This window comes from Lactuca saligna, chromosome 5 (assembly GCF_052625555.1).
Source record: "Lactuca saligna cultivar CGN05327 chromosome 5, ASM5262555v1, whole genome shotgun sequence".
NCBI lineage: Eukaryota > Viridiplantae > Streptophyta > Magnoliopsida > Asterales > Asteraceae > Lactuca > Lactuca saligna.
In genome coordinates, this window is record NC_136421.1 from 239129115 (window position 1) to 239144584 (window position 15470).

The 15470-nt window shown below is 39.0% G+C and overlaps 1 protein-coding gene across 1 annotated transcript; it reads left to right on the forward strand.

Annotated features, from left to right (window-relative positions):
* Positions 1 to 11150: 11150 nt before the first annotated feature.
* Positions 11151 to 14984, forward strand: LOC145046866 (Xanthine/uracil permease family protein). Its single transcript, XM_078995124.1, has 14 exons — positions 11151 to 11435; positions 12138 to 12235; positions 12317 to 12493; positions 12574 to 12674; positions 12748 to 12823; positions 12927 to 12986; positions 13067 to 13254; positions 13343 to 13439; positions 13537 to 13623; positions 13722 to 13780; positions 13905 to 13996; positions 14108 to 14185; positions 14282 to 14439; positions 14514 to 14984. The coding sequence occupies exons 1-14, from the start codon at positions 11360 to 11362 to the stop codon at positions 14724 to 14726; spliced, it is 1560 nt and encodes a 519-aa protein (XP_078851250.1). The 5' UTR covers positions 11151 to 11359; the 3' UTR covers positions 14727 to 14984.
* Positions 14985 to 15470: the final 486 nt, after the last annotated feature.

A 15470-nucleotide genomic window follows, 5' to 3' on the forward strand; every position in this document is an offset into this window, starting at 1 on the left:
GGGCTATGACTCGACGAGTTCATCTTCTAAACTGACATTCAACTCCTTCATCCTACTCGCCGAGTTGTATGAACAACTCGTCGAGTTCATCTTCATCCGAAGAACACATATGCTAAGACTCGCGAGTTGTATGAACAACTCGTCGAGTCTGTTCTTGATCTATGAAGATTGCCTTGGACTCGCCGAGTCAGGGCATTGACTCGCCGAGTCCTAACATGGGTGAGTTCAGCTCCCAACTCACCGAGTCACCCCCTGTGACTCACGGCTCAACTCGACACATCATGAAGGGACCAAATCGGTGACTCGCGACCAGACTCGCCAAGTCACCTATACGACTCGCCGAGTCGCTGCCATGCATCCACCAAATACACCGATTTGCTCGATTTCAGTCCATGCCATTCATAGATCTGGACTTCTAGGACACAAATCACACGTAAAGTTTCCAACTTTACGTGTGGATATTCACCAATATGGATTTTAGGGCTCAAAATGCCTTAAAAGGGTAGATCTAGGGCTAACAAGCAACATGGGGCCATAAAGCTAACAGATCTGAGCTCCTGAAGCTCAATCTTGCCTAGATCCAGAGGCCAAACGTCTTAGTACGACATATAAGGCACATACGAGCTTGGGGACTTGACCAAGAAAGACCCAAATGAAGTTTTAAGCATAGAATCATGGGGGAAACGGGTTATACCTCAAAGGAACTGCTGGAAGAACACAATAGTTGCTTGGTTGGCTTTCCTTCTTCTGGATCTACTTCTTTCCTCCTTCAAAACCTTCAAAAACACCCACAAAAGTCTCAACCTCTCAAGGAATGGCTTAGGACGAGGTATACAGGGCTCTAAGGGTGAATGGGGGCTGGCTTGGGGCAGTTAAGTCGTTTAAATAGGGTGCAAACCCCTGAAACTTAGGGTTTCATCCAACAGCGGCGACTCGCCGAGTCTAGGATATGGACTCGCCGAGTCGCCAACTTAAAACGTGACCTGGATCGCGTCTCTACTCGGCGAGTCGGACCCATGACTCGCCGAGTCCAAGGCTAAAATGGGAAATGTTCGAATAAGATTAACATACCAGAACCAGGTGCTACAAGTTCTTTCTACAACTGATGGCAGAGAATGGAGTGGATATTACCCTAGGAAAACCTAGGAAGATATCTAGTGTCAGGAGCCTTATCTTAATGAGGGTTAATTATATGGATATAAAGTGACCTGGCAGATTCAAGGCAATCCTTGAGAAAAGTATGGATAGATGTGCAAGGTAGTATGGGCGTGTATTACAGGAAGCAGAGGATCTGTACTCGAGTCAAGGAGAGCTGCGATGAAACCAGGACGCTTGTAGAGTTTGTGATCCCTCAATATATTTTGATGCATATTCTGATGGTTTATATGGTTTGTTTTTAGTATGGTGACTCTGCGAGGCAGGTCGGATGGCAGTTCTGGTGCTGGGGAGGGCTCGGGCTTAAGTTCTGGAGTTGGGCAGTTAGACGACCATACGAGGGAGCTCATTTTGTCTGAGATTACGTGTTGCATTAATAAGCAGACTACTGTAATCTTTGGTACGGTCAAGGAGGGCATTCTAGAGATTTTGGATGAGCGTTTGAGCTCCTTTGGTTATGAGATGGTGGCCTTGGTAGGAGGGTCTTCTTTGACCTTCAGGGAGTTCCGGGTGTGTGGGGCTCCAGACTACTACGAGGAGAAGGACCCGATCATGAGTAGGCAATGGTTAGCAAATGTTGCTAACACTTTCCGCACCAGCAGTTGCCCCGAGGGGGAAAAGGTCATACTTGCTTCCTGTCTTCTGAAGGATAGGGAACGAGATTAGTGGGAGGAGATTAGGCGCTCTGTTGGTGATGAGGTTGTTGATTCCATCTCATGGGATGATTTTGTGACCAGGTTCAAGGTTGTGTTTGCACTAGTGATTGAGGTGCAGCAGTTGGCACGAGAGTTTCAGGATCTCCACCAAACTACTGAGACAGTGGCTGAGATCACTGCGATATTTCGGGAGAGGGAGCTTTGGTTCCGCAGTATGTGGCAGATGAGGAGATGAAGAAGGAGAGGTATTATGAGATGTTGAGGAGTGATATTTGGCAGTTTGTGAGCCGATCTGGTAGCAAGACAGTGGTTATGATAAAGAGATCCCGAGAAAGGGAGATTGATATTAAGATGGAGAGGAAGAGGAAGTCAGATCAGGATCAGGTTTCAGGGGGATCGGGCAAGAGGCCCAGGGTTCAGGATTCGAGATTAAGAGGCCAACAGGTCTGGAGCCACTATGGGAAGTGTGGCAGGATGCCCGAGGGACCGTGTAGGGTGGGTGATTCGGGAAGCTTCAAGTACATCTAGACGGTTTATTATAGCAGGGGTTGTACCACTACCACCACTACTCCAAGATCTGATTTGCTTTCATTGCAATCATAGGGGCCACAAGAAGGCCCAATGTCTGATTTTGGCTGTTGCAGGGCCGGTGTCAACACCCGCTCCTACGACTATTTGGATCACTGATCATCACTAGGGATAGGCGGATGCACCTGTGGTGAAGATCAGGGGTTTCTAGTTCACAGTCATGGAGGCTCACATGACATCTGATGTGGTGATGGGTATGTATCTTCTTCTTATTCTCTTTATTTATATTGAATTGCTTGCTTATATTTATGTGTTTTATTTTAGGATCGTTCCTTGTGAACGATATTTCTGCTTTGGTATTGTTTGATTCGGGGGCTACCCGATCCTTTGTATTGCTTACACTTCGTAAGAGGTTTGATAAAGCTCCAGGGGAGCTAGATTGTCCTTTAGATGTCGAGATTGCAGATGATCGATCTGTTCGGGTAGCAAGGATTCATCGAGGTTGTATTCTTCTGATGTTAAACGAGCATTATCTGATTGATTTAGTTCCCATCCCTTTGCATAGGAACAAGGTTATTGTGGGTATGGATTGGCTAAGCCCCAATGCGACGGTGATCACTTGTGAGCAATAGTTATTTTGCGTTCGAACCCCAAGTGGGGGAGAGTTATTGGTTCAGGGAGAGAGAGCTCAGAGTGGGTCGCATTTGTGTTAAGCAATGAGGGTCAGGCGGTATATTCAGCATGGTTGTTCCGGATTTGTCGCCTATTGTAACATCCATAAAAATCATGCCAAATTTAAACTTTTTCAAAACATTTCAAAACCATTAACCATTACAAAACTTGTTTTCAAAATAGTATAATATCAAAGTATCCCAGAAACAAGTCATAAACATGAGGAGTTGTATGATTACGCCTTTGCCTTCCTGCGATCATCTGATGTACCTGAAACAAAAACTGAAACTATAAGCCTAAAGCTTAGCGAGTTCCTCAAAATATCGAGACACTGAAAATAACACATATACAAATAACAACATGTACTGGGTCCATAACTTTACAGACTGGATTACCCCTTGGCCCACAGTGTGAGTCTGGCTTGCTTTTCGGGCCCACAACTCACAGCTGGATTGTAATCAAGCCAACAATATGAGTCTGGTATGCCTTACCCATCCCTCAGCTCGTATTTGGAATGCTCCCGAGCCCACAGTACAAGTCTGGCATGCCTTACCCGACCCTCAGCTCATATCTGGAATGCTTCTGAGTCCTCAGTATGACTCTGGCATGCCCCGCCCGACCCTCAGCTCATATCTGGAATACTCTAGGGTTTGTTGGCTATAGCGCGGAGCAGTACAACCTCAACCTAACCTACATAATATGTCGGCATATAACAAAACTAATGCACATACAGATAATCACATAATAATACATGTAGTCCTACAGATCTGCCGAACTGGCATATCAACTAGCATGTAAAACTAATTCATACTCAACATAATACCAACTGTTAGGATAACATATCTAATGGGTCAGCATTGGTGCTTTTGACCCCTTAGTATAGTGAGGATAACACACCTCTCAAGTGTCGAATCGAAGTGATAAACTCAAACTCTTGAACCACGGCCACAAACTCCACCACCTATATTTACCATAAGACCATTTCCATAAATTTCCAATTTACCAAAATACCCCAGAAGTCAACTAGTCAACCCTTGGTCAAAGTCCAAGTCAATGGTCAAGGTCAACAATCCATGTTGACCCGAATCGTCGAGTGCAGTTCACCGACTTGTCGAGTCCTTCCAGAACACGAGAAGTCTTGAAATCCCCAGTTGACTCGTCGAGTTTCCCTACAACTCGTCGAGTTCATGCATTTCCAAATGTCGGGAAAACCTTAGCTGACTCGCCGAGTTATCCTACTGACTCGCCGAGTCCATGCAGAAATCTTTGCACAACAATCTTCATTGGACTCGTCGAGTTGGCCATGCAACTTGTCGAGTCCCTTCAGTCATTTCTCCATTCAGATGCTTTTTAAGCAACTCCAAATCTCCATATTGCAGATCAAGCTTCCCAAGGCATGTTTATCACGTAAAGTTGCAAACTTTACATGCATGCAAGGCTCTAAAGTCTTAGAATGTCAAATCCAAGATTATAATGGTGTTTAATTTAAAAGGGAAGGTTTACACTTGCTAAAGTTGAAGACTTTATAGCTATAGAGACCAAGATAAGCTCAGATCTGAAGTTGCAACTTCAGATCCTAGCTCACACTCGAAAATGGTTAAGATATATACTAGAAAAGCCCTAATCTTAAACATAAAGAGATCTAGAAAGAGGGAAGGTCAAGGTAACGACTTGTTACCTTCAAACTGATGCCAATAAGCAGAAAAGTCAGATCCACTAGCTCCTCTTGCACTACTGCTCTTATACTTTAAGTCTTCTTCTTACAAATCTCCTTCCAAGCTTGAAAATCACACAAGAATGGATCACACACATGAATTAGGGTTTCTGGACTCACAAGGGGCTATAAGGGGAGGCTAAGGAGGCAAAGATCCTTTAAATGGGGTGCAAAACCCTAGAAATTAGGGTTTCATCCTTCAGCTCGAACTCGTCGAGTCGTGTCCTTCGACTCGTCGAGTTGGTCGCTTAAACACGTGGCCAGAAACGTTCCTATCCGATGAGTCAGGGTATCCAACTCGTCGAGTAGACCTTTCAATATGAAAAATAAAGTTGTAAAAGTAATACCTGAGAGTCGGGGTGTTACAGTTCTCCCCTACTCTAACTAGACTTCATCCTCGAAATCCACTGTGGTGGACATCTCCAGATAGTGCTCCCGCATCTCAGCCTCCAGCTCCCATGTCTACTCAGACCCTCTACAGTGCTCCCAATATACCTTTACTAAAGGTATCTCCTTGTTCTGCATAATCTTCACTTTCCTCTCCAAAATGGCCACAGACCTCTCCACATAATTCAGGCGCTCATCGACCTAAATGTCATCTAATGATACTACTGCCTCCTCATCCAGAATGCATTTTTGCAATTGAGAAACGTGAAAAGTTCTTTGGATCTGACTAAGCTCCTCAGGAGAATCTTGTCTGTAAGCTACCTTGCCAACCCTGGCAATGATCCTGAATGGCCCAATGTAATGGGGCACCAATTTCCCCTCTTCCCGAAGCAGATCACACCCTTCTAGGGCGAGACCTTCAGGAGTACCATGTCACTGACCTGGAACTCTAACTCTAATCGGCATCGGTTGGCGTAGCTCTTTTGTCTACTATGTGCAGTCTGCAACCGCTTTCTAATCTGCTGAATCTCATCAGTAGTTTTTAAAACTACCTCTGTCCGCCCCATCACTCTGTGACCAACCTCACCCCAATAGACCGAGGTGCGACATCTCCGCCCATATAACAACTCAAAAGGTGGGGCACCAATGCTGGAATGAAAGTTGTTTTTGTAGGCAAACTTTGCAAGGGGTGGGTGGGAATCCCAGCTCCCACCAAAATCAATGACACAAGCCCTCAACATGTCCTCGAGGGTCTGTATAGTCCACTCACTCTGGTCGTCGGTCTGCGGATGATATGATGTGCTAAAATGCAGCCACGTGCACAGCTCCTCGTGGAACTTCTGCTAGAAGCAAGAGGTGAATCTAACATCTCGGTCGGGAACAATAAAGACCGAAACTCCGTGGCGAGCAATGATCTTGTGGAAATACATGATGGCCAACTTCTTGGCTGACGAACTCTCCCAAATGGCCAGGAAATGGGCACTCTTGGTCAACCGATCCACGATGAACCATATAGCATCAAATCTCTTCGCCGTCCTCAGCAACTTGGTAATGAAGTCCATCATGATCTGTTCCCATTTCCACATGGAGATCTTTAGAGTCTGCAGCTTGTCGTGCGGCCTATGATGCTTGGCCTTGACCATCCCGCAGGTCAAGCACCTCTCGATGTACCAAGCGATTTCTCGCTTCATGCACAGCCACCAGTAGCTCAAACTCAAATCCTGGTACATCTTGGTGGCTCCTGGGTGAATAGAGAAGTGAGACTTGTGAGCCTCCTCCATAACCGTCCGCCTAACCCCACGAAACATCGGAACCCATACGCGACCGCATCAGGTCAGCAGTCCCTGGCTATCCTGCACAAATCGGGCATTCCCGCCCCTGATCCTCTCTAGTTTCCAGTTCTCAGATCGCATGCCCTCAGACTGAGCATCTCTAATCAAACTCACGAGTGGAGAATCCACCGATATACTCATACATGTCGCTGGTGTAGAAGACCCAGCTGACTTGTGGCTCAGACCGTCTGCCACCACATTCGCTTTACCTGGGTGGTAAAAGATCTCACAGTCGTGGTCCTTGACTACATCTAGCCACCTGCATTGTCTCCTATTCAGGTTCGGCAGATCCATGATGTCTCTCAGGCTCTTGTGATCCGTGTATATGGTATAGAGGACCCCATAGAGGTAATGTCTCCAAATCTTGAGAGTGAATACCACTGCTCCCAAATCCAAATCATGAGTAGGGTATCTCGTCTCATGCGACTTCAGCTGTCGCGATGCGTAGGCTATCACCCGTTCTATATGCATTTGGAACGCCCCCAGTACTATGATGGATGCATCACAGAACACTACAAAATCCTCAACTCCCTCCGGGAGAGTCAATCAACTCTCCCCCACTTAGGGTTCGAACCACTACCCGCTGACCCTCGCGATTGATCATGGCACCGAATCGACTAAGACAGTCCATCCCCACAATCACACACACATCCCCCATGGGGATCGGAATCAGGTCGATCAGAAAAGATACCCTGAAGATTTCTAACTCACATCCCCGGTAGACCGAAGAAGCAGAAACTTCGTGTTCGTTAGCGATAGAGACTCGCAACGGACACCCTAGCTCTCTGTGACATCCCCATTTTCACGGCCAGAAAAGACTGATTTTGTTTATGCTTTGCTTAAAAATCAGAGTAACATTTTAAAGAAAAGTGTTGTGGAATTCGTTCCCAAAATAAAATATGATAACGATTTATCAAAGCATTTCCGAAGAAATGTAGTTCATTAAAAACTTCGGGATGTCATGTTCGATACAGATTAAAAGCATAAACAGTACAATATAAGCCTTACTACATTATTTCATATTTATAGGCCTCTAATACGTAATTCCTCATCCCAACATCATATCTATGCTCGTATGCCACTACCTGTAATACAAGAAACTGAGAGGTGAGGCTTGGGAGCCTGGTGAGCACATAGGGTTTTCAACCCACAATTAATAAGTTTATTAACTTTATCAACCAAACAAATCTGATTACATGTTCCCATTATCTTCACTTTACGTCCCTAAAACATCTAACACAATGGACCTAATCTAAGGACTTTCATCAGGGTGACAACACTGCTTCGGGGATTCCACAATAATTTATACCAAATAAGGTAACCATGTGGAGGATGGAAACCATTTGTCTTCCAATATTGTAATTCTTGAACCGTAAATAGTAATTCATAAAATCTAAACCGTAAATCATAAACGTATTCACATGTTTAACTCAAAACAACAATGTATTCATAATTTTAACCTTAAATGCAATTCATAAAATCTAAACTATAGACCATAAACGTGTTCACATGTTTAACTCAAAACAACAACGTATTCATAATTTTAATTGAAAAAACAACATATCTATATTTTTCACCAAAACAACAACATACTTATATTTTTAATCCAAAACACACCTAAGTGAGGACATACTCACAAATTTAAATAAAACTCATCGATTATTAACCTCAAACTGGAATGAAACAAATCATCTAAAAGAGTTTAACGCAAACCTAAGTGACGTCAAACTCACAAACCTGGTTGTTGGATCTGCTAGCCATTTGAGTTTGAAACTATTTACCGCTCGCTGAAAGGATTATAATAGTTGTTTCAAAATTATTTGTTGTTGCAAAACTAACCGATAACAATATGTAATAGTTTCCGAATGAAAATAATCGTCGAAAAAACCATTTAATGTCGCCGTTTTGTGCGGGTACACCAGTAGTGTGTGTGTATATATATTTATAAAATCGAACTGACTTTTCCTACATGTTAATGATGATTACTTTGGCTAAAAAGTAATATATATATATATATATATATATATATATATATATATATATACTTCGAATTTTATAAATAACGGTTTGTATTGAATTCTATTGGAAATGTTAAAATCGGGTGATCGTCTAGTGTTGAGAGTGAGCGTGTCGCTATGTTTCTTGGGTCTTTGATTCGGGTGAGTTTTCTCACTATACTATGTATTATAATGTATATCCTTGTATGTTAGGATAGAAGTAGCAGTATGCTGGTTAGAGTACCAGTGGGTTGGTGACCGTCTAGTGGAGTACCTTAGAGGTTGTATGTAATTACGTAGGATAGCCTGAGAACTCTTGATCTAGGATTTCTTGCATGTTTCTTGTTTGGTTGTGTCTTTAGAGTGGGATCTCATGTTCAAACTTTTATCTCACCTCTGGTTACATCTAGTTATGCGTTCCTTGGAGATCTGCCAGTAGTGGTGCAATATTGTATGAGACCGGGTATGCGGTGGTGAGTCGTTAGACATATAGACTAGGGTAGATAGTTGCTTGTACTTATGTGATTACTTGATTACTTGCTTGTTTCATATGTTGACATATTGTGCTAGGGTGGACTGAGGTGGACCTGCTTTGTATTGACCCGAGAGAAATCCAGTCATTAGATGAGGGCTAGGAGGGCATTCTAATCTTATGTTGTGGGCTCGGGAGCAATCCAGTCATAATCTGTGGGTCGGGAGGGCATTCAAGTCTTATGTTGTGGTCTCGAGAGCAATCCAGTCATAAACTAAGGGCCAGGAGGGCAATCGAGTCTTACTTTGATTTTTAAACAAATGTATTTTGCATCAAATGGTTTTCTTAACTTGGATTCTATAATTGTTAAGTTTTATCTTAATTAAAAATGAAAATTTTTGTTTTGAAAATGGGACGCTACATTTTGTCTTTAAAAAAATATACAAAAGAATATCAAACTTATAAACATTGTTTTATTATTTCATATCCTTTTGGAGCTCTTATATTCTCTTAGAAGCATATGTAAACATTTGGAATTTTACTTATTTTTACACTCCAAAATGGCTTTGGGTATGTCTTTGGAACACATAAAACACAGCTTGCATTCATCATGTTTGTAAAACATACCATGTGGGTTCTTAATGAGAAGATAACACTCAAGCTCAGTTCCAACATGCAACTTTGTATTTATCACATTAGAATCATAAGGCAACATCATTTATTCTTCTATTTTCCTTGTTCTTCTTCCTTTAACCCTCCTCATTTGTTCTCTAGAAGTTGAACCTTGGGCTTCTAGAGGAACCATATAACCCATAATATTATTAACTCAAAAAGCACCATTCTCAGATCTTGATACATATGTTGCAACTCTCAATTATCCTTATTAGCTCCACCCATTCAATGTATTCAATTTTCACCAATTCGGTGACATGTGCTTCATCAACAAAGTCCCATTCATCTTATTTCCTAGTCATGTGTAGCGTAAAAAATTTAAGTTTTGGTGTTTAGTGCATCTGACCTTGATAATCTCCCATGGCATATCTTTATTTGAGTACATATATGCATACTTCTCCATGTTGAGCTCTTTATATTCAACTTTGCCGATTTCTCTCTTCTCATATATTCATGTTTCTATTTTATGGTAGTTGCATTATAATGGTTCAAATGTTATATCCAATTAACTATGACATGCAACTATTAAGTTCATAAACTAGCGTGTTAACATCCTAACGTATGCATGCCATGACCCTGTATAACTTATAAAAAAGCTTATGAATAGCAGCATATGTCCATTTTTGAGTTAATACATGTCAAATAATGCAACATATTTCATGCAAATACCTTAAAAGTAAGAATGTATGAATACAAAAGATAATACAACCATGAATAATATTCATCATCATCCATAATAAGTAATAACTCTATAAACTTAAATATCAATTCGATCATATATTTTTACAACTATTCTTAAAACTAATAAACGATCCGTAGTATGATATATTCTAAGTTAAAAGATATGGAATATGATTTAGTTTAAGTAAAATAAATCATAAGGTTGTTAATGTGTAAAATCTCCACGAGCAAACACAGATAATAGTTTGTTCTTGGTTATTTTCTTATTGATTGATGTTTAAATTTAAAATACACGTTATTACGATCTAAAAAGTCTTGACACTCTAGATAAAAATATAAATTTACAAAGTATATTAAAAATTAAAAATAAATACATTTACATCGTCTAGTATTATTTTCTATTACCTTTTTAGTAAATTGTTTATTTAAAAAAAAAAATTATCAACATAATTTATAAAAACAAGAAATTTAAAAACAGAAAACCAAAAAGACGGAAACAAAATTTAACCATGTTTTCACATTTGTTCCAAAAGGAATAAGTCAACAGCTTCTTAATTAATGTCAAAATTAATCCAAAATATTCGTTGAGTTCAAATTTTAATGCTACAAGTACACAATAAGGGTTATAAGATTGAATTATATTTTAAAACCTACTTTTAATCAATGTTCATTTCATTTTTTACTTTAAAATAAAATTTTATTTTATCAAAATATACTATATAAAAATAAAAATATACATATACATGAAAATCTAATAACACTAACTTTACGATAAACGTAAATATCTGATAGGGAAACTTTTTACTTTAATTTTACAAACTATAAAAATTAAAATAAAAAATAAAATTGTGGGGTTTCAAGTAGCTAAGTACTAACGAAGAAGTAACTATGATCTGTTTCACACACACTCACACAACCCCCGTTTCTCTCTCTCTTTAACTTTTGAATTTTATTTTGGTTTCTTTTTCCAACTTTTCCACCAGGGGTGCTTTACTTTGTTCCCAATCTTCTTCGTCCATCTCTATCGTGTTTAGATTCTCTATCATCAGTGCGACTGTGTGTTGGAGTTGGAGTTCTTCACTCAAGCTTCATCAATGGCGGACATAAGTCACCCGCCCATGGAACAGCTTCAAGACCTGGAGTACTGTATAGACTCCAATCCGCCATGGCGTATGCGTCCTTCTCCTTCTCCTTCACCTTTTTTTTTTCTAACACAAAACGTTTGCGAAGGGTTTTAGCTTTTTATATTAGTCGCAGGGTTTTACCTCTCGAAACAGAGCATTCGATAGAAGTTACCATGCAATCTTCTATCCCGATTTCAAAATTGGATGGTTTTGTTTTTGGATTTTTGGGTTTCTTGGGAAAAATTTTATAATGTTGGATTATTTTATTTTTATTCTCTGGAGATGGCATTTCTGGGATGAGTATGTCTGTCAGGTATAGAAAATTATTCGTGTTTTGTGATGGAATTGGGAACAGGAAAAGCAGAACACCAATGCGGTTTTTTTAAAAATAATTTTTTTCTATCGAAATGTGTAGAAGAAAAGTCAAGGGTTCAGAATGTTGTCTTTGATTATTTATTGACCAAGTGGGTCACCCAATTTTTCATCATTTTCCTAATAATTCCTTCTTTTTCTTGTTCGTAAAAAGGAAGAACAAATCTATCTTTTTTGGATTGGAATCATTCAGAAATCATGATGATTTGAATGCCGATCTTTGTGAACTATGATTAGGGTTCTATCAAATCCATACTCTTAAATCATGATCGGTGATTGCAAGTGTGCTACTTTAGGGTTTTTTTTAGCAAAGAATTAATAGAAATAAATGTGAAATCAAGATTTAAAACTCAATTAATATAACATTGTTTTGCAGCCGAAACAATTCTATTAGCATTTCAAAACTACATTCTTATGCTTGGAACAAGTGTAATGATCCCTTCACTACTAGTCCCTTTGATGGGTGGATCAGATGTAAGCATATTTTAATTTTCTTCCTCTCTCTTTCTCCTATTTTTAATTCAATTTTTTTTTTTTTAAATAATTTTCTTGTAGGGTGATAAGGCGCGTGTTATACAAACATTACTATTTGTAGCTGGGATCAACACACTTCTTCAAACACTATTTGGAACCAGGTTACCTGCTGTTGTTGGAGGATCATTTGCTTATGTTATGCCCATACTTTACATCATAAATGATTCATCTCTGCAACGAATCCCCGATCATCATGATGTATGTTGTAAAATGTCTTTTATGCCCTTGATTATATATATAATGGTGAAAGAAATCTTCGTGTAAAATTGATTCTGCAGAGATTTATACAAACAATGAGAGCTATTCAAGGAGCTTTAATCGTTGCTTCCAGCATTCAAATTGTCGCTGGTTATAGCCAGCTTTGGGGTCTCTTCTCGAGGTATATTAAAACATTTCTAACCCTTAAAATTCTATTTCATTTTTTAATTTGAAAAAATAAAAAATAATTGCAGATTTTTCAGCCCACTTGGCATGGCCCCTGTTGTTGGTTTAGTCGGTTTAGGGCTATTCCAGCGTGGATTTCCCATGGTATGTTGTCGTTCACGTCATTTCTAATCAAAAGGGTAAAATCGTCATTTTACTCAGATTCAGACTTAATCCAATACATGACTTAATGTTAGTGCCATTTCAGCTAGGAAATTGTGTGGAAATCGGGTTGCCTATGCTACTTTTAGTTATCGGAGTTTCACAGGTAACTTTTTTTTTTTTTTTTCAATTTCAATGATGTATTATTGTGTGTTAAGGAATCTAATAATTCCTCAAAAATTGCAGTATTTGAAACACACAAAACTACTGAAAGACGTTCCTATTTTTGAGAGGTTTCCTGTATTGATATGCATATCAGTTATATGGATCTATTCAATCATACTAACAGCTAGTGGAGCATATAGAAATAGACCTAATGCAACTCAAATAAGTTGTAGAACAGATAGAGCAAATCTTATATCCACTGCTCCATGGTTAGTATTTATTACTAATAAACTATATATATCTTTTTACATATTTGGATTTGGTTCTAAAATAGTAAAATCATTTGTGAGTTTTCAGGTTTAAGTTTCCTTACCCGTTACAGTGGGGTCCACCTACTTTTTCAGTTGGCCATTCGTTCGCGATGATGTCTTCGGTTCTTGTGTCAATGGCTGAGGTAAGCGCGTGTCATAATTTTAAAAAAAAAAAAAAAGTTCCAAAAATGTTTTTTTTTTTTTTTTTTTTTAAATGAGATTTTGTTATGACACACACAGTCAACTGGTGCTTACAAGGCTGCATCAAGGCTGGCAATTGCAACTCCACCTCCTGCTTATGTACTTAGCAGAGGCATTGGCTGGCAGGTGAATTGAGTTCTTATTATATTATATAAAAAAGAAAAGATGAGATTTTTTAAGGTCAAAAAGAGTCAAAATCTTGAAGTCAAATTTGTTTTGACCAGGGAATAGGTGTGCTTCTAGATGGTCTTTATGGAACAGGAACTGGATCCACAGTGTCAGTGTAAGAACCAATTGGTGCTATTTGAATGAAATTTGACATGTTTCATAATATCTTCTGCAATTCCATAGAACAAATTTGAAATAAGAAAAGTTTCTTTTGTAAGAACAAAATCATCTTATTTCAGGGAAAATGTGGGTCTTCTTGGATTAACCAGAGTTGGGAGTCGAAGAGTTGTTCAAATATCTGCTGGTTTCATGATTTTTTTCTCCATATTAGGTTAGTTACTTACATGTTTATGATTCAACACTTATAATTATTGGCTTTTGAGAATGTTTCTATATATGAAGTGATTTTGTTTTACTAAGATCCGTATTACGTGTTTTTCAGGAAAATTTGGAGCAGTTTTTGCATCCATACCATTTCCCATATATGCAGCATTGTATTGTGTTCTTTTTGGGCTTGTAGGTATGTGACTACAACTCCTTGTGATATCAACATTTCCATTTTTTTTTGGTTGTCTTTAAAGACTTAATGTATATGCATATATATATGGTTTTGTAGGTGCAGTTGGATTATCGTTTCTTCAGTTCACCAACATGAATTCCATGAGAAACCTGATAATCATCGGGCTTTCTCTCTTTCTTGGAATTTCCATACCTCAATATTTCAATGAATATGTAACTCTACATCATGGGCTTGTTCGCACAAATGCTGGTTGGGTAAGTAGAACCTTATAAGTTGATAGAAAAAGATTTATGGTAACAAAAAAATAAAAATGGTTTTGTTTTTGCAGTTTAATGCGTTCTTGAATACGATATTCTCATCACCACCAACAGTAGGGATGATGGTGGCAGTGTTTCTTGACAACACATTGGATGTGGTGAATTCAAAGAAAGATAGAGGGATGCCATGGTGGGTGAAGTTCAGAACATTTAGAGGGGATAACAGGAATGAAGAGTTTTATACGTTGCCATTCAATCTGAACAGATTCTTTCCACCAACATAACAACACAAACAGATTGATTTTGCAGTTGAAAATCATTTAACTTTATGGACAAGAATGTTCCTTTAATTTTGGGACTCATTAGGGTTGTTTTTTTTTGAGGGGGTCATAAGTTGAGAGTTAAGCTTATTGTGTTGATCCGTTAGGTGGTATTTTGTGTAGGAGCAGGGTACAAATATTGAAATGTAGAGCTTTTCATCATTGGTTCCTTTTTAGGATTTTAAACTAATAAAAGGAAATAGATAGAGAGATTTGGTCTCAGAGTTTGGGCTCCTTTTGCTTTATAGTTCTCTCAAACACAAACACACACACACATGTGTATTTATGTATACGTTGATTGACATACACATACATATACATGCATACATAATTACATATACATGTTATATAGATGTACCTTCTTGTACATTCGGATAAAAACCAAAAGGTGTACGAGCAAAACAGGAGAACTTGGAAACCTAAAAATATGTGGCTTAACCTTTATTGTATGTCAATTTGGATTGTTTGTGTATCGATGTAGCTTGCTTATAGCAAAAGCAATGTGATGTCCGGAATTTCACGTTTGGTTTAAAAGGAGTATTGAATTCCTTTATGGTTAAACGTTGAAACTTAGTGTCTTCTCAATGTAGTGAGACCCACTTAGAGTGATATGATCATTTATCCAATCGACATAGATACTAAGAAAGGTATTTAGGAGGTGTTTGGGTCATAGGGATGTCAAAAAGTCCCGTGGGATCCCGTCCTGTA

Bases quoted from the DNA above. Each gene is read 5' to 3' on its own strand.
- LOC145046866 (XM_078995124.1), top strand. From the start codon at position 11,360: ATGGCGGACATAAGTCACCCGCCCATGGAACAGCTTCAAGACCTGGAG. The intron at 12,494-12,573 runs GTATGTTGTAAA...TTGATTCTGCAG, and splicing joins GAATCCCCGATCATCATGAT to AGATTTATACAAACAATGAG. The intron at 12,824-12,926 runs GTATGTTGTCGT...GTGCCATTTCAG, and splicing joins TCCAGCGTGGATTTCCCATG to CTAGGAAATTGTGTGGAAAT.